Raw genomic sequence first — 19,972 nt, forward strand, 5'->3', positions numbered from 1 at the left:
GTAAGGGAACAGAAACAGAAAATAAAAACCTCGTGTCAGCGTGACTGAATCTCCACGTGTGACACCCAGCCCAGCATCTCAGCGGAGAGCTTCACCGATACTCAGGGAGGTTTGATTTTCACATTTGGAAAAGGGGGCCACACCTCCCTCCCCGACTATTAACCAGTAGTAGGTTGTGTTGACTGGTCAGGCTTATCATTGGAGACCTGGATATTCCATGACTTCTTATTCCTTTTTCTCAAAATTAGCAGCCTTTAGCGCATAGTTTGGGTTTGGCAGATTTTAAGAATCTCACCTCAGACAGTCTGTTGGCAAAGGAGACTAAATATGATACCATTCTGATCTTATCCACTATCTTTTCTATTCTTGCCATAGAAAAAATTCTCTCCAGTTTTTTAATGAGATATCCTACAAAAATAAAATAAAGACTCCGAAGTCTCCTAAAGACTTTAGGAGAAAGGCAAAAGAATGGATTTGTTAATTCCACTTAGAGATAAAGACACAAGCCTTAAACAGGTTATCAGTTTGTTAAATGTTACATAATATGTTCGAGGTTAAAAACAAGAACAGGGGCTGGGGTTGTGGCTCAGTGGCAGAGGGCTTGCCTAGCATGCATGAGGAACAGGGTTCGATCCTCAGCACCACATAAAAATAAATAAGGGTATTGCGTCCATCTGCAACTAAAAATTTTAAAAAATTTACAAAAAGAAAAAACAAGAATAAAAACCTAGGTCTGGTGATTCCCTTGTAGCTTTGATGGATTTTGACTCAAGATCCCTGACAACGAACAGGGTAACAACTATACTGGAGAGCTCAAAAGACAAAATAAAACCAATTCTTGAATATTATGTTTGGCTAGGGGCCGGTACTTTAACAATGAATATTTCCATCTCTGCCTCTATTTCTTGAAAAAACAATTTTCACATCGCACTGCTATTTCTAATAGTGAATACAGCTCGTCCTAAAAGATCTTCCTTCTGTTTCCCTGGGTTTATCCACTTGATTGGCCTGATGGGAGCAGGAGGCGGTGAGGGGGCGGCTTTGGCTCATGGTGCTGGCTGTCTGTGGAGCAGAGAGAAGGGAAAGAGCATCTGTAGTTGAATTGATTTGAAGAGGGGACAAGAAGCAAACTTGACCTACTTTTCCTCTGCTTACCTGCTTCCCTTCAACCTCCTCCCCTTTCCATCCAGCTTTAACTGTACACAAAGTAAAGGGTTAAGAGAGGTTTTATATAGTACATTGTACTCAACTGTCTCCTGCAGAGGAAATTAAATGATTTTAGTTTTCATAGAAAAGATTGATATAGTTGGGGAAAAGGCTACCTAAATCATTGCAGGGCCATTTGAAATAAGCACCACAAAATATTCTCTTGGCTGTGACAAAGATAAGCAATCCCATAGGATGATTTCATCAACCATCAACACTGAGAGTTGACGTGATTGGGATGAAATATCTTATAGGATATTCTAGAAATTCTGCCATTACTCTTGTATATCCCTGACTGTCATTAAATTTGTATGCTATGCCCCTTATTTTCCAGCATCATCAAAATCAAAATCACCCATCAATAAGCCTGACGACTTGATTTGCTTTTTTTTTTTCCCCCACCATGTTCTCTCATCCAACTTCTCTTGGTGACTGGTAGCACCAATTTGGCACAGGTTAGGCTAGAAAGAGGAATTCAGATCCTAGCCTCAAAACAGTTTGTTTTAGTGTGACACTAACTGTGGATTCATAACCCATTTGGTCAGAGGGACTGTAAACATATAAACTTCTACACCGTGCTCTGCTGAATTTTATGAATGTCTATTTGTGAAAACCTTGAATTTATATTACTGGGACAGGAGGCTGAGACAAGGCAGATTTAGTATGTTGATAACTGGAGAAAATAAACATTAACATGACCACATTTGAGGGGAAGGTATATGTTTTCCAGAACAGTGAGATCCTTTATCACCCCTGTCGCTGCAGATCAGAAAAACATTCAAGAAGTGTCTAGCATGGAGGCCTTCTCTTCTGGGCTCTCTGGTCCTTGAATTTCTCCCAGCAGCATCACAAGGGGTGTTTAATTAGGTAGACACATTGTGGGTTGAGGTGGCAAGTGCTGCCTTGTCATGCAGTGTTTTAAATTTTAGAATACAAAGACACACTCTTTCATCAAGCACCCCAAACTAACAGACCAGCAGTGTGTTTCCTAGCAAATAAGCCCACAATTTCTATACTCAGTTCCAAAAGCTTGTTCTTTTAATAAGAACATCAGGTACTCAATGCTGGACTCGGACCCAAAGTATATGAAAACATCTTTTAAACTGTAACATTTTATAAATGCATTATTCACTAAACTGCCTTATCAACCCATGAATTTCACTTTCGACAGTGCCACCAAACGTTGGTTGCCCTGAATGCGTGCCACAATGCCAGCTGTGTTTTCTCTACCACATGAATAAAAATCCCTCAAGGTTTTTAGGCTCTGTTTAGAAAAAAAACAAAACAAAAAAAAAAAACCCAAATAAACAAAGAAACAAACAAACAAAAAACCAGTAGGGTTAACGCAAGTTTGTTTATGTTGACAATTACTTATTTTCAACTTTAGTTTTGTGCTTTTGAAAATAAGTCACAGGTAGTTTCCAATTTCCTGCTGTCCGAGGATAGCAGATGATTGACAGTTTCAAGAGAAAAAATTATTTACTTATAAACAGGGTACTTTGGAAAGTTCCTGTTTTGCTTATTATGATCAAATAGAGTAAAATCACTGTATTAAACTTCTAATTGTGTTATTTTTTTTTTCCTCAAAGAAAATGGTGACTACTACATGTTTTTCCCAGACAATGGCCATGACCATTTATGGGTTTGAAGAACTTGAGGGACTGGAATGGACCTTAAATATTACCTATTCTATCCCACTTCCATCAACTTCTCCACTACAAAGAATTCAGCTGGGTGGTCAGATGGCTTGTGTCCAAACATTACAGTACTGAACTTGTTACTCCCAGAGGCAACCCTTAATTATTAATATGGGGCAAAGTAGAAGTTCCTTAAGTTACATTAAAATCATGTCCCTCTTTATTTTCCATTGATTGTTCCTGCCTCTTATCTTTAGCATCAGCCAGTACAAATCCAGTTCATCTTCACATGACAGTTCTGTAGGTATTCAGAACAGCCATGGACTCCTGGGTCTGTTCTCTCAATTTGCATATTCCCAGCTCCTCTGGATGTTTATCCTGTGACAGAGCTCCATGACTCCTTCACCCTCCTGTGGACATACTCAGCTCTCTTTAAAGCTGATGCTTAAAACTGAATGCAACTTTCTAGGTGTGTTCTGACCAGTCAGAGCATAGAGGGGGCAGAGTTTTCTTTCTCATAAATACAATATTAATTCCCTTCAAGATCATATTGTTTTATCAAGGGTGCCATGTGCTTTAACCTTCCACTGAGCTCACAGGTGTGTCTCCTTTCCCTAATCTGTATTTGAGAAATTAGTGTTTTGGAGCAAGTCCAAGGTTTCACATTTATTAACATTAAATGTCCCCTTTATTACATTCATATTCTTCCAGTCTGTTATTCTTTGGATCCTGATGTTGTCACTTAACATTTTTGCTCTCTCTCTTTCTCAGTTGAAGTCATTTCAGTAATCAGCATGGCCCTTAAGTATGACTGTCACTAACCCACGTATTGTAACTTAGATTCTCTTGGAACATTTGGTTTTTACCCACAAATCTGACTGAAGGATTTTGGTAATAGTAAACAGAAAATGTGTAAGTTCTTACTCTTTGGAATTGACCTAATGATATTTGCTAGACTTTAAAACTTATGACTAACAAAAGCTGAAAAGTCCACCTCTAGTTTTGATGGCTTCTAAATGAAACTGATTTACCTATTTAGTTTTTCTGAGCAGGTAAGACATTTTAGAAGGTGCATGCTGATAAGATTTTATGTTTGCTTCAGTCAGTTTGCTAATTCCAAGGCATCTGGGTGTACAGTAAAAAGCATACAGTTATTTCAGAATTTAATGCAATTAGCAACTCTGAGAGGTGTTGTGACATTTGAAATGTCATCACCTCCAAACAGGCTTAATGGGAACCATCCGGGCAGGTTGCTGACACCTGGATACTTTTATGGCACACCTTCATAAAAGGACCGCCCTAAGTAAGAACACATCCTAAATGTAGCTAGTTAGCTTGGGATCATGAAAACAGATGGAGAACACATCACACTTTTTGAAGTAAGTGAGAAAGCTGACATAACAGCTCTAACCACATTTTACCAAGATGTATCTGATGACTATGTAGTTTAAAAAAACAGTTCATTTTAAATGTTGTGAGTTACTCCTGCCACTTGTATTGATGTTGTCACGCAGCTGGGGTCCATGCTGCCTCAAGATATGGAAAATATCCAACTGATACAACAGAGGTAGACAAATCTCAGCAGACAGTTTTAGTTTTGGCTAGATTATTGTACTATTTCCATGTCACACTGTGTCTTGGCCGACAGTAAATGTTGATTTGGGAAATGGTTAAAAGAAATTTAGAAATCAAGTGGTCATGGTCATTGGTTTCTGGATCAACTTTATAAAGAAAACATAAGCCATAAACATTTAACAAACTCTAACAGCTCTCTTGGTAATTTTGGCTTTAGGTCTACAGAGGCTTTGAAGATGACCTGATAGAACAACATTAAATAGTAATATTGGTGTAGGAAGCTTGAGACCAGTAGAATCCTATGTAATACAGAAAAACCACAAATTTATTTTTCCCCAGGTGGTTACAAAATAAGTTTATGACATTAATCTGCAATGACTAATAAGAAACCCTGTTTTTGAAAAAAGGCAAAAAGGAAATGCCTTTTTTTCCAAATTCCTTTATCTGCATTCTTCATAATATGTTCAGCCTAAAATAAACTTTATGGCATATCATGTAACTAACAGTGAATATTATAAAATTAATGAAGATCTTAAATTTCATAAAGTTTTGGTTAACTGAGAGGAGGAGAAAAAGAAAATGGGAATTTTGGTATCACGTCTATGCTAGTAAAGCAACGGGAGCTAAGATTTTTTTTAAAACATCAATGAATTTATTTGTAATTCGATTCATCTGTTTGTTGTATCAGGTGGTCTTCTTGGCCTCTATTTTCCAATCACTATACATGCAGGTCAAGATCTATGTATTTGAGAAATTAGTGTTTTGGAGCAAGTCCAAAGATATATAACTCACAATCTGAAGCATTTGTCTTGAAAAGACTGTGCCATTGGGTAGCTACGACATGCCTGCTGGCGAGTTACTCTTCATGAGATCATAGTTTGGATGGGGACCAGGAAGTCATCTCATGTATTCCCTCTGGGTAGAGTAGCTCTCTGAAATGGGGGTTCCCAACCTATAATGAGGGAACTCACTATTCTTCCAGGTACCTGCTGTGTTTACTTGAAGTTCTGGTTCTATTAAGAAGAAAGTATGAATATCCTGTGGCAATTTTGTAAATCTGGAAATATTCCCTCCAGTTGTACATTATTGCTCTGGACACTGATTAAATTTATCAAGGAAATAAGAAAGACAGCCAGTTAGAGTCAATTGATTCTAAAGTTAAAAATCCTCAGCCCTTTTATTTTGAGACAGAGTCTCACTATGTTGCTAAGGTCTTCACTAAACAGTTGAGGCTAGCCTTGAACTTCTGATCCTCCTGTCTCGGTTTCTTGAGTTGCTGGAATTGCAGGTGTGAATCACCACACCTGGCTTATAATAGTTTTAATGTATTTTTTTCTAACTTGGCCAGCAGAATTTTTTATTCTCCTTTATATTATATTATGAATGAGCTAATGTTATGAATTTTGTCCTAAGCTAAAGTTGAAGAATCAAGTTTTAGCATTAATTAACTATATTGAATATATTTATTTATCTATGCTTTTAAAATAAATAGCTTGCATACATACACATACATATAAACATGTACACATGTAAAATTTTCATCTGCAAATTAGATGACCTTTAAGCCCAGAATACAGCTCATATTTTAAAAAAAATGCATGTTAATTTCTTTTTTTTCCAACCAGTTGCCAATTTGTCCAACAAATTCACCTTAAGACAACCGTTAGAGGAAGGCATATTACTGATTTTAATGCAACCAACTGAAACAGAATTCCTCATCACATAATTTTCTTACTTTGCTTTTATTATATTTTATACTTTGGATGTCCCATGGTGCTATTCTGCAGTATCTCAAGCATCACTTGCTGATTTAATCACAAGAATGCCATCTACATGGTCATCAAGTCACCTTTACTCCATGCAGTCACTTCAAATCCAATATCTAGTCATTAAGTTTTCTGAAAAAAACTCACTGAACAACATAGGCAGTTTTTCCTGTTTATTATATAGTTATTCTAAGATGGTAAGTGTCACAAAGTTAACTTCAAGAGGAATAACATGGTCTGTTGTGAAATACAAGGTACAACATTTACAATGAAACCACAGCACAAAGTGATGGAACGTTCAAAACTGGGTAGTTCAATGAAACATTTCATTAATTCTTGGTTCTACAAAACTCCGCTGATGGCCTGATGAGATGGATTAAAATATATTGCTGTTCAAAAATGTTTTTAACACCAAATGCTCTTTTTTCTAAGAGGAGAATACACATCCAAGCAACTCAAATTGTAAGCAGAAAGTATGTCACCTCTTTATAAAAAGCTTACCCAAATTTGTAACATTCATAGTGTATTTCAAAGTAAAGAATCCTTAGAAAAAAATAAACTCAATTCCTTGCTTATGGATGAGTATAAACTCCTTAAAACACACATCAAAAGAAAATTAACTTTCATAGTTTTTTGCCTATAAACCTTCTGATACTACCCTGGCTTCAAAAACATTTTGTGGCCATATATAATACAAACACCCATGTATTACATGCATCATTTATACTATCTTGGAATTTATCCATCCTCTTTACTAAAATGAACCACATTTTAAAGACACATATATCATGCACCCTTAAAAATTACTGTAAGGGCCTCTGACTTCCTATTTTTTCCACATGCATTACAGGCACAAAATTACAAATATTTTTCAGCTGACAGCAGAGCAAACTGTATCAGGCAATTGGTATACTCAATTCAATATGTCTCAAATTTTCACACTATACCATTGTAGGATATCTCAATCAAATACAGTTGTCACTAACATGCACAATTAGAGGGGCTAGCAAGGCTAACAAAAATATGCATAAATGAGCAAATGTACACACAGTAAATTCAACCAATTAGCATTTTCAAGTGTGTATATATTTATGTGAATATATACACACATAGAGCAGGTATATTCAAAATATGTCAACAGTTTAGAATAATGACTTAAAAGAACATACAGAATTGCCTTACAGGTTATCTGGCTTTGTTATTAAGCTTACTTCAAATCAAACACACTTTGGAGTCTCTTCTATTTGTTTTAACATAATATTCTTCTCCTTACAACTCTACAAACCAATATTTTTTTTTAGTGAATATTGATTGACAATCACTACAGTCATCAATACACACACAAAATAGGAAAACATCAGTTACAGTATTCAATCATTTTAAGGAATCAAACACCAAGACATTAAAATATAAATATTAATGTGTTATTTAATAGTTGACACAATATTGGATTTGTCTAGATTTCAATTTTTGTTTATCCAGATTTCATTTTTTTTGGATAAATCAGTACATCTGAATATTAAGAAACATTTTGTCATATGAGTTTGACAAAGAGTTTTTGAACTTAAATGTGTTCCAAATGATATGTCACAGTGTAGCACTTTATGATATAAAGGTTTACGTATGATTCTATAAGAGCCAGTAACTTATAAGACTGTGTCACAAATACCATACTTTGCTATTTATGGTCTATACACATACATGAATACTTACATAGGCACACCCACGGACACACTGAGCCCTGCAAATTCACAAAACACCCACACACCTGTATAGATATATGGCCACTATGAAAAATTTAATAATCCAATAGGCAAAATATGTGGATTCATTTTTTTAGGAATATTCTTCTCCATTCTCATTCACTTTTATTTAGAGATATGGCTTTTATACTTTTGTTTTTAATTTGAAAAAAAGAAAAAGCCCATCATGTATAGATCTTCAAGAGATGCCACTGGAATATCCCTGTTGATTAACTCAGGGACTCTGTATGGTACATTAATGCTGGTACAAATGTTTTAGAAAATGTTACTTGGTTTTGAAATATTTAGATGAGCTAATATATTTATGCAGGGATGTACACAGTTGGGTGAACCTGAATCTTCTTAAAAGTCTATGGCAGTACAGAAACACTTTAAATTTCCCCCATTTAGTTGATGAGGCAAAACAAAGAAGAATATCCCACATGGCTTTCACACCTGTAGTCTTTTGAGTTTGCACTGAACTCCACATTTTTTATATTACTAGGTTTTACACTTCTAAAATGCTGAAAGCAGGGAAATGTTTCTAATACATTTTTCTACAATATCTATATCTAAGAAATAAAAAGTGAGTGCAAATGAGAAAGTTTCAAGCTTTCCACTATAGCACAAGATCTTCAAAGCACTTTTAAGGATTACCGTAAGGAAAAAAAAATGCATGGCTTTTGCTGGAGTGCTCTCCTGCTCAGTAGATCAATTTTAAAATTCAGTGTCTAATTTTGCAAAAGAATTCTGTAAGTAAGCAAATCTTAAGTGCCTATAAATCACCAATTTGGTTCCAGCAATGAACTGAAAACTTATGGTTTGTTGCTAAGGATTTTCTATTTCTGCTTTTGTGTAATAGAATTATGCACTGCATAGAGAAAGATCTCAAAGTCTATAAGTGGTGTGCTATTTCAATCTCGGAGGGACTTTAGTTTCAAAAAGTAAATGATATATATTGCCCCTGAACAGTCCTTTAATAAAAGTCATATGTTCAAAAGATTAAATGCTGTGGAATAGCATTTCCCTTGGAACGGCTTGAATGGAAAGTTGGCCATGATATCTATCGGCAATTAGTATAAGTCCAGTTTCTTTTTGCCGTGTCTAAACAAAGCCGTGGGCTTTATATCAATTGGCAATATCTGCCACTTATACAGAACAAATAGCATTTATTGGACCTCTCTAAGCAGTAGTTGTCCATAAGATTGACAGTGCAGGGAAGTTGAAATTACTGGAATTTATTTTTGTTCTGCACCATCTGACCCCACCAGATTTAAGTTAACTGTTCCACTGCTTTCTCTGCATTTTTGACAGTTTAGTTAAATACATACTAATCTTTTATGGACTCAACTGTATTAAGTAATGCATTTTACAAAGACATAACTAAAACAGACACCAGCAGAGGCAGCCTCACAGATGTTTACTGTTTCAGCTAAGACAAAGCAGTCTTTTGATCTCAGCAGGAGTCTCTGTTCATTTCTATTGGAAACAGTTTTAAAACCTGAGGTCTGGAACAGGTATTATTATGAACTGTTCTTTCAAGATGGAATGGTTCAGTTTGCAGTTCTCGAATAACCTGCCAGAGAAGTGTCTTTCTCTCCAACAGACAGGATAATGAGGCACTAATTATTATAGGGCTAAGTTTTCAAATGCTGTTAGATTGCCTGGACTTTTTTTTTTTTCTTCTTTTGGTTGGAATATTTAATTCACTTGTAAAGTGAGATGGTAACATAGGTAACTATAAACCAGATGGTAAAATTTGCTAGTTGAACAATTTACCAAAGAGATAAATCAATAACATTTAAAACACTGTATGACAACTGAATTTCTCTCCATCTTGAATCAAATGTTTTCAAATTGTTTTGAAGTATAATTTGAAAAAAAATTCAAATAAAATCCTCCAAATGGCATAATACATTTTAAATTTATCACCTACTGAGATATGTCAAGCCTGGAGAATATCAAACCATGCTTTATAAGTCTTAAATTGTTAGTGTTTGAACTAGTAGAAGTAAATGATCACAGGATATGACTTACACACAATAGACCATACACATTAAATTAATTTCTAACATTCAGGTTTAAAAATAATTGTTTTATGTTTAAGCAAAGCTGACTATAATTTTTAAAATAGAAGACTGAGAGCAGAATTAGTAGGTTAATGTTTGACAATGGGTTATAATCAGACTTACTTGATTTAACACAAAAGGAGTTTTGCATATGAACATTTCCAAAACAATAGCAAAATTCAGGATTTATCAAAATGAACAATTAGATAATTTTGGCCTAATTTATATAGCACCATTTCAGGGAATTTGGATTCTCAAAATTAATTTGTTTTTAGAAGTCTTGGCATTTCTTTTAAGCTCTGTGTGTTAAAAGATAAAAATCCAAGCTGCAGGCTTTACACATTTGAAAATCATATATACGGTTGTAGGGAAGAATTATATCATTTATAGCAGTACCATTGAATAAGTTCCTCATATTTTTATATAGATTAAACTCTATTTATGTTGTTTCCAAAAAATGACAATTTTAAAAAATGAAATTTGACAAAAACAAGTTTCTAATGTTCAATGGTAATCTTCAAGAGATGTGTCCTTGACATGTTTTTTCCCCTTAACTATATTAACCCACAAAATCATAAGAAGTTTTTTCTATCCAGAAAGAAAAAAGTCTAATTTAATATTTTCATTATTTTATAATAAAAGTAGCTCAAAAAATAGTTATCCAAATTTTACAAAGAATACAACTTTAAGAAAAAAATGTTTGCTAGTGCCATTTTTGTGCTGCTTTACAACAAGTACAGAAAAATTGTATGGTATGTTTTCTTACAATTAAAAAGAGAACCCCATCTATGGAAATGATGCTTCTACAATGCTCCATTGTTAGCATGTTCCTGTACTCAATATTGGATCCATATATGAAAGTTTTCTACAGCCAGGTCTCACACAGAAATCTCAGCAATTGAGCAATATTGTGTTCAAACTCCCTGTAATCGAATCAAAGGGAGGAGATATTTAAAAAAAAAAATCTTTCCTTCAAGGACAAATATCATGAATACAAAATGCCTACATATTGTATTTTGTATGATTTGGTCTTTACTATTTTAAAGTATGCAAAACTCTTTTGTGCATTTTGCTGTTAGACGTTTGCTTAGGAAACGTGAACCTTCACCCAATCACAAACCATATACATTGCTCCATTGTGTCTTTTACACTGAGTCTCCTACTGAGTCCAAATCATCCGATGAGAGGGGGCGGTACAGGTCCTGTAAGATGAAGGGCGGTACAGATTCGTTTACTTGGCTCTCGTGGGTGCCCTGTTGCTCTCCTAGGAGCAATCCTGAATGGGCATCCTTGGTTTCTAATATAATTAGACCTCCCAAAGTCATCAGCTTTGGAGAAGAGAAAAAATAACAACAGAGAAGCCATCTACATAGAGATAACAATGCAGATGTCACCTTATCAACCAGAAAAAAATGCGGCCTAATCTATTTGTGAGCTTTTGTTTGCTGTGTTTAGTTGAGTTCTGGTTCCAGAGGTTTACAAGGCCAATTCAGCTACTCTGTGCTAGGCAATTCTTCCATGAACATTTCCTTCCGATTCTGGGTATAAGAGGAATGTGCTTACCTCAAAAAATAATTTATTAGGAGCCCCAGCTGGCATTCAGTATATACTTGTCCCAGAGCAGCAACCCAGGTGTTGCATTTACACAGAGCATAAACCCAGTAAATGCTGCCTTTTCAAAATTTTATGTTTGGATGACAGGAAGAATGCATAGTTACCCCATTCCTTCCCAGTCTCCTCCTTGTTCCCCAACTACTTGCCCATATCCTTCCCTCCTGCCCTTTTCTGCTATTAGATCTCTATTGGTAGCCAAGCAACCACCTCAGATCTGCAGAGAGTCTACAGTTGGTTTTTTCCCCCCTATTTTGTACCACCCACTCCTCACATCATCTGACTGATCAGATAATCTACAAAAGTCAATGACGTGGGAGTTTAAAGGGGAGCTTCATTCAACCTACATAGCTATAATGTATTTTGCCCTGATGTTTTAAAAAATGGGACCAAGAAAAGTTCATGGACGGGAAAAGAGCCTCCAAGGTCCCCTTCTGTGACTATTCAGACACTTCTAGAGAGCAATTGAAGTAACAGTGTTGGAAAAATTGAGGGAGGGAATTTGTGCCACAAATATGTTTATGAATTATAGGCAGACTTTTATTTTTAAGCCTATTCTAAAACATCAGCAGAAGTAACATAAAAACATGATTTTAAGGTAAAAAACAGCTGACTAAATTATAATACAAGTAAAAATACAGATTTTCTTATTTGTTAAGAAGGCAGTCAAATTTCTTGATATTTCTTAAAAAAAGAAAACATCTTTACATTCCTCTATTTTAAAAGGGATAAGAAGTGTATGTATGTGTGTGTGCATGTGTGTATTGAGATGGGGGAAGCCAACTCATTTTCCTGGTTATGTTGCTAGGCAACACAGAAGGGAAAAAATAGAAGTAGCTACTGTTTTCTAATTTGCAATAAAAAAAGTTAATTTATTCTTTGAAGTGTCTTCTTTTAGCACACACCATCTTTCACTTATTTCAGTATTTCCTGCACAGGACTATAGCCAACCATTTGAGAAGGATATTAACCAAATTTGAAACAGGATCAGTTTTTAGGGATATTCTCGGCCTATTTTGACTGGGAGGGGTTACTTGATGTAGTTGTCTACACACCAAGATGAAAGCCCTTTCACTAAGGCAGCTGGGAATGTCTCCATGCACTGACATGGTACATAGATGGAGGATGTTCATAAATTCAAAGGCTTAAAACCAGAACCATCTTTGAATGAATGCAGCTAAATTCAAAAGCTTGGAAACCAAACCATCTTTGAATATATCCAGTGTCCTGCTCACAACATGTGCTTAATAAATGTTTTCAGATGGCGATAAGCCTTCCCCACCTGCCCCCCGCCAAAAAAAAAAACCCAAATGGGATTTCTTTCTCTCTGTGTCAAGGATCATGCTTGCAATGGTAGTTTAAATGGCAAAATGAAGGATCTGTCAGAGAACCACACCTTATAATCATTTCCCAAGTGCTAAAAATGTTAATTATATAAGCCAATGACTACACAGCTAGATGGAAATTTTCTGCCTCAGTTGGACAAATCCTAGTGAAGTGGGGAATACAGAGGGCAAAGATGCACATTTTAACCTCATTCTGCCAACAAAGGAAACCTGAGCAAAGCTTTCCACCCAACATGAAGGGGTCTTCATAAGCAACATGCAACTTGCATCTATAGTAGGCATTCTTACTCTTAATTTGTTATCAATATCAACAACTACATATAAGCTACATCAATAAATCTGGAATCTGAGTTTAATTGGATCAAAGAATAAAGAGGGATTTCTATGCTAGGTGTATTCTCCAAAGCATACATTTAGAGAGGAGGTGGGGATTTTTGTGAAAGAGGATTCTTCTTGGGCTGTATCTAATGCTGCCCCTATAGATTGGAGCCTTACTGGGTGACATTTAAATGAAAGAAATGGCCACACAGATGCTTCCTTAACTCACAGGTAGGCTTTAGGAGATTAAATGAAATTGGCCAATTCTTCTTTGAGAAATTCATTAATGTTTCTGGACTTTAAAATTCCCATTTAGACTATAGCGGAGTAGAAAACCGTGGCAAATACAGTCAAATGGAACTGCATAGAGTTATTGGGTTTTCAATCTAGCAGGAGACTTGTTTTATTTTGTTCTTCCAACTGAGGCCTAGAGAGGATAATGGACTTATCCAGGAAAACCTGGTCATTTAGTGGAGAAGCTGGAAACAGATCCCAGGCTCTGTCCCACAATCTAAACAAGCTCCACCTGATGCCAGGTGATTCAGTGGAGAAAGATAATAAAGCCTGACACCTGGTGCTACAATCCCCAGTAGGACTGGGGACTGACCAAGTCCCCCTTGTCCCCTACTTTGAGATGACTGATGGTTCTTTTGGCCTAAAGATCCAACCTGGGCAGGAGACTTGAAGTGAGGGGCTTCCATTTTGGGTGAAGCTTAAATTTATGGAACCAAGAAGTATCATTTTAAAACACATAATAAAAGAAACAAAATTCAAGAATCCAGTAGCTGAATGCAATAGCCCCCAAGAACCTTGCTTATTAAAACATTCGGTGACTACCATCATAAACTCTACTAAGGTTACAACTTCCCCCCACCTTATTTTGAAATCAGAACCATGAGAGTCTTCTACTTTCTCCCTTGAACTTTCCCCAACTCCCCTCTCCAATTCTCTTATTCTTGTCTTGGTCTTACTGGAAAGGACAAACAGTACAGGTTGTGAGAGGACAGAACAGTTAAGTAGTTCTTCCACCCGGAATGAAGAGCTAACTCTCACTTGTTCCTAAACATGCGGAAGCTAACACTGTTTCCAGCAACTTTTTCACTTTGGTCTCCAAGCTCAGCCAATTTCTCTGTTATTACACAAGAAGCTCAAAATAAATACAAGTAGAGATGAGAGAGAATGAGCTCAATATGGGTTTCATTCACAAAAACCATGTAGCCTATGTACCCAGTCCCTGTACCAGGAGCTCTGAGCTGCTCTGGAACACCATTCTAAGTCACACAGCAACTCCCCAACAGGACCTTCATCCACAAACAGCACTTTTCCTTTTCCCTGAAGGGGCTGGTGATCAGTGATGATTTTTAATAAAATTCATTACCATTAAGGAAGCTTAGAAGCGAGTGCAAATAAAGTCTGTGCATTTAAAACAAAAAAAGAGAGGAAAGTATTTAAAAAGTGATTCAGCCAATGTACATTCCTCTCAGAGTTTAAGATCTGGAACAAGTTGATGGAGAAATTAAAAGCCCAGAGTTCTCACTACACCACAGCAATGGTACGTGACCCCCTATTGTCGCCCCCTGCCCTGGTGTGGTTGTTCCCTAGAGACAAGCAGCACTATTTGTTTCTTGCATCAAGGCTCAGACAGATCTTAAACAGGTAGCTTCCTTGTTTCCTTACCCTCTGCTTCCGCAGGCTTCCTGGACTGGTGGGTGATGGGCTTGGCGACTTGCCGGAGCGGGGAGTGGAGAGCTGACTACCAGGGGTTCCATTAACTAGAAATACAAAGAATCACACAGAGAGAAAAATGGCATGTTAAAGAATTTTCATGACAATTCATCTTCTCAGAGAAACAAACAGAGAGGGACATCTGTTAAAATTTAGACATTCATTTATCTGTATCGTGGAGAAAAGCCTTAGGGGAATAACTGTCTTCAGAAACTCACTGTTTTGTGAATCCTGTGTTTAATAGAGCAGCAGGTTACATAATAATTTTTAAAATGCACTTTTTACAACTTTGCTGATGAATTTATTAATAATGGCTCTATCTATGCCAACAGAGATTTTAGGAGTGTTGTTAAGGTCTTGAGTCATTTTCGGTGAGATTCATCTTTAGATGCCCCATGCTAACCCAGTGGGAGTAAACATTAGCACGGCTCACAAGTTGCATCCCCAGATCACTGTGTGTGTGTGTGTGTATATTTTTTTAAATAATTATTTAATCACTTCTGGAAGTTCCTGCATCCATGTGTTCCCCATACATCCCTCAGCCTGATTCTGATGGCCTTGCTTTAAACAGTACAAAGTAATTGGCCACAGACACTGAAGAACTCACAGTTTGTCTGTGCTACCATGGAATAGAAAAGCTGTTCTCTAGCAGGTTCAAATCACTGGAATTCTGCCTAATTCTCAACTTTCATACACTATTGTCATTAAACTGAGCTAAAGCCCCCAGAACTCAAATAAGTAAATCTTTTCTCTAAGTAGCATCGCCTCTAAGAACAGATAAAACACCTAAAGACAAGATCTTTATAAAGATACATAAGGTTGCCTCTATTTCACTTGTAAAAATGACATTACAGTCCGCTCTGAGTAAGGCAGAACCAGGCAGGAGACATACATTCTGGAGGTGTACGACAGACACTTTCCACGAGGGAGAGCGACAGTGCATTCCACTTACCTTCAATGAGTTCTAACATGGACAGTGTTTGACCTGACAATGGCAAGAGGCAAGAGCTCCTCTCAGCACTAAGCCGAGCACCAGCGGAAATGGGAAGCGGTTGGATTAGTTAAGGATGGCTAAGGCTGCGCCCAGAGCAGCTGAATGAGATGCAGGATTCATCAGCAGATGCCTTTTCTGCGTAGGGCTGACGTCTTCCCAGCAGCAGTGGGAGGTGCGGGTTCTGTCTTAGGCTACATCAAAGGTGTCAATTAAGCCTCATGCCAACGCGGAGCCCCGGCTACCCCCACTGACACACTCACTCCCGGAAGCCCCAGCCTTCTCAGTCCTTTGCACTGAATCATAATGAAGTGCCTCTGGGGGCAAGAGCCCCAATGACTCATCTGAGAATCCAAATGACAATAACTCTTTTAAAGCCCTGGCAACTACCAGGTAATAAGGACACCCTCACAAAATTCACTGGCAAGGTACAGTATTTATTGATTTTTCCTAAACTACATTTTCACAAAAAGTTAACGGCCCATGAAAGTGGAAAGCTCCTTGTTTTCATCTCCTCCAAAGACCTTAAAAAAATGTCACACACACACAGTATGTTCTGTGCATGTATAATTATTATGCACCGATAAAAAGAATGTCACATACCCCATGCTGCACTAATTTGCAATTTCATCTTTGAAATGTATTTGGTGACTCCTTAAAAAAAACAAAACAACAACAACAACTAAAAAAAACCTGGAGTTTTTTTTTTTTTTTCTTTTCAGAGTGAAATGGAAAGCTGAGAATGCTTTAATTTACTTGTATACTACAGATTTTTTTTGCTGAATGAGCTTCATGCTTGAGACTCCACACATCTGTCTTCCCAGTCAGTGGCTCAGTAATGGACAAGGACTATAGAACTGTGGCAGATGCAAAATCTACAACCAACAAGGGAAGAGATACCCTGCTGTTGGTCAGAGAATGTGCTTTACAAATGTAATATATTCTGTGCCCACTTCTAGTCTACTTTCCTCTTTATGTCATACCTAAAGAATACACAGACTGAACAGGAAAATGAGCAAATAGGAAGCAAACTTAATATTGACACTTTTTACTCTGGGATCTCTAATCTTACCAAGTTAATGGGAAATGAAAAAGAGGAAAACAGCCCTCAGCATAAATACCTTGCTTTAAAATTCAAAACAATAACAATACATTTGTATTTAGTACCCATTAAACATGTACTACAGTTTATTGAAAATTTATTTTGTATGCATAAGTCAATACACTTATATCTTCATAAATGCACACACATTTATGCATTTATAGGTATACATATTATCTCAATTAAATCTCGCAAAGACTCTGAGGTAGACATAATTATTTCTCTCCATTTCACTGATGAGGAAATTGAGTCATAAAGACGATGAGCAATTTGACAAGCAAATGGGGGACAAAGGTCAAAATCTAACCTAGGAAATTCAAAACTACACCTTGGCTAGCTGCACCAGCCTTCCACCCCAGGGGGAAATCAGAGAACTAAACTAGTTACTACAATGCAGCATTTTGAGAGGGGAAGTACAGGGTGTTGCTATTGGAATTCTAACAGGTTCAAATCACTGAAGGTCTACAACCAAAAGAGTCAAGGTTGGCCTTTGGAGAGGGCCATGGGTAAAGGAGTTGGCCAGGTGATTCTGCAGAGGGCACAATGAGGGAACTGTGTCTCAATTCCAGGAGACCATGTGTGTGAGGGTTGGGCATGGAAGAAGGAGCTAGTGTCATTCATGGAAGAGACCCGCATAAGTTAGCCACAACAGATAGGTGGAGGTGGAGAGAGAAGGGAGTTATGAATGAGGATGGAGGAAGAGATGGGCTGTGGGAAGTGCAAAGCATTAAAATTAATTCTAAGGAGTTTGGTTTTTATACAAAGGGCAAAGAGAAGTTATTGAATGATTTTAAGTGTGTGCCAAGGGACCGGGTTTGCATTTTAAAGAGCTCTCAAGAGCTCTTGCCCTGCCAAGAATGGAGTAGAGGAGAACAATATTGGGCATAGGCTAATCCTTATGAGAATGTCAAGGTAGGAGAGAGTGGGATACATTAAGGTCTTATGGCCAGAGATAGTGGTAAGGTTTCGTTCAGGGTAGGCAATGAGGGAGGAAGTAAATGGAAATGTTGCAGAAATATTTAAGAGATAAAAACTTTAGACTACAGTATTTGCTAATGGATTGATTGAAGAAGATTAGAGGGAGCAAATTTGGGAGAATAAGAGAGTTGGGACACACTGAGCTGAAGGCCCTCATGTGACATCAAGTCTGCCACACTGGTCCGTGTTGCTTTTTCTGTTTTAGAGGAAGAAACTGACTTTCAAAGAAGTAACTTGCTCAAAGACAAACAGCTGAAAGGCAGCAGAGCTAGAACTGAACCTCAGTTATGTCTCATTTAAAAGACTTAGCACTTTTCCCAGGAGCAACCAGTCCTGGCACTTTGGGGAACACAGAATTTCCATTCCACTGCAGAGTGAGGACCTCAAGGTCTCTCTCCTCACTGGGGACCTCAGACCCACCTCCTTTTTTCAAAGACACTGTGTCCAGTACTTTCTTTCTATTACCATGTGTCTGGAAAAATGAAACTCAAATGCCAAACACATCATTTATGATTTACAACACAACCTACCTGAAATTTGGGGACAGTCTGCGCTATTAGTTTCAGAGGTCTTTTCAGACTCTTTTTAACCCCAATAGCATTAGCAACCTCTTAAAGGGGCTCTTGACACCCAGAAGGTATTATACTCCTTCTTGTTGAATCATTGCTAGAATAGTTTTCTTTCATAAGTAATTTTGACACTTGTATTGAGTTCACTTGCTTTTAGTTCTGTGACACCACAAGTCCCTGAGTGCCAATGAGAAGAGCTTTGTTACTTATTTATTTGTACTTATTAAAATTCAACTGGCATTATTTTCCAGAGGCCCTTATTAAACAATTCTTTATCCTGAATGGGAAGAATTTTCAACTTTGCGTGGATATTCTTAAATAGCCAAGTCTAACAATGAATTATTTCAATCTAAATTCGCCGAACTCAGAATTGGTAAAGAATTCACCACTGCCTTGTGCCCAGCCCTGGTTTCCTTCACTCAGATCTATCTGGGGACATTTCCCTTCAATCCTGAATTCCCTTGCTCTGCTTGTTACCTCTTAAATGAAAAGTGCTAACCCTTAGGATGGATTATTAGCAGATACCATGATGGTCAGTTACATAACTGGGCCCCAAAGGGCTGTGTAAGAAATCTGACCACAGAGCTCTTACCAGCACTCATCCATGACACATTCTTTCAACTCAACTGTCACCTATGCCTATCAGGGATCCAACAGTACACAGTAGTCTCTCCTCATCTGTGGTTTCACTGTCTGCAGTTTCAGTTACCTGAGGTCAATTGCTATCTAAAAACATTAGTAAATGGAAAACTCCAGAAATAAACCAGTCATAAGTTTTCAAAATCTTTCATTACAGTGCATTGTTATAACTGTTGTATTTATTACTAGTTATTGCTATTAATCTCTTACTAACTCATAAACTAAACTTTATCAAATGTAGGTATGTATAGGAAAAATGTAGTATATGTAGGGTTTGGTATTCTCTTAGGTGTCAAGCATCCATAGAATGTCTTGGAATATACCCCTGTTGATGAGGAAGAATGACTGTGTATTGGTGTAGCACATTAATAATAAATAATACTATTCATGAAGTGTCTAGATTCACTTCTTCCTTCATCATTTCAGACAGTTGATCCTACTCTTTTTTACTAATTGAAGCCAAAAAGCCAGAATTCTATATCAACCTATTAGTACACAGAGTGTACTCAAAGTACAGGCTAGACTCTTATTAGTCCTGTTCTCCAGGAAGCTCATAAATGAATATGAAAGTATTCAAAACATTATGGCATTTGGAAACACTTGGCTCATCCTTGACTGATTCATTACTCCTTTTAAATGACTTTAGATATATGTGTCTGTTAATTGAGCAAACCCTCTATGGTCTTAAAAGGTTTCTC

At 37.1% G+C, this 19,972-nt stretch overlaps 1 protein-coding gene across 8 annotated transcripts in view; it reads right to left on the minus strand.

Moving 5' to 3' along the window:
* The window catches only part of Dclk1 (doublecortin like kinase 1), a 335,028-nt gene that overhangs the window by 60,928 nt on the left and 254,128 nt on the right, over window positions 1-19,972 (minus strand). For 4 of the 8 annotated variants that reach the window (XM_047552013.1, XM_047552011.1, XM_047552012.1 and 1 more), the window contains exon 6: window positions 14,948-15,042. In XM_047552013.1, the coding sequence (XP_047407969.1) occupies window positions 14,948-15,042 (95 nt within the window). Of the gene's footprint in view, window positions 1-9; window positions 1,197-6,348; window positions 11,198-14,947; window positions 15,043-15,947; window positions 16,270-19,972 lie in introns of those variants that run through there. The other 4 variants (XR_007108673.1, XM_047552016.1, XM_047552014.1 and 1 more) reach the window with 4 other exon arrangements.

Source organism: Sciurus carolinensis, chromosome 5, assembly GCF_902686445.1.
Source record: "Sciurus carolinensis chromosome 5, mSciCar1.2, whole genome shotgun sequence".
NCBI lineage: Eukaryota > Metazoa > Chordata > Mammalia > Rodentia > Sciuridae > Sciurus > Sciurus carolinensis.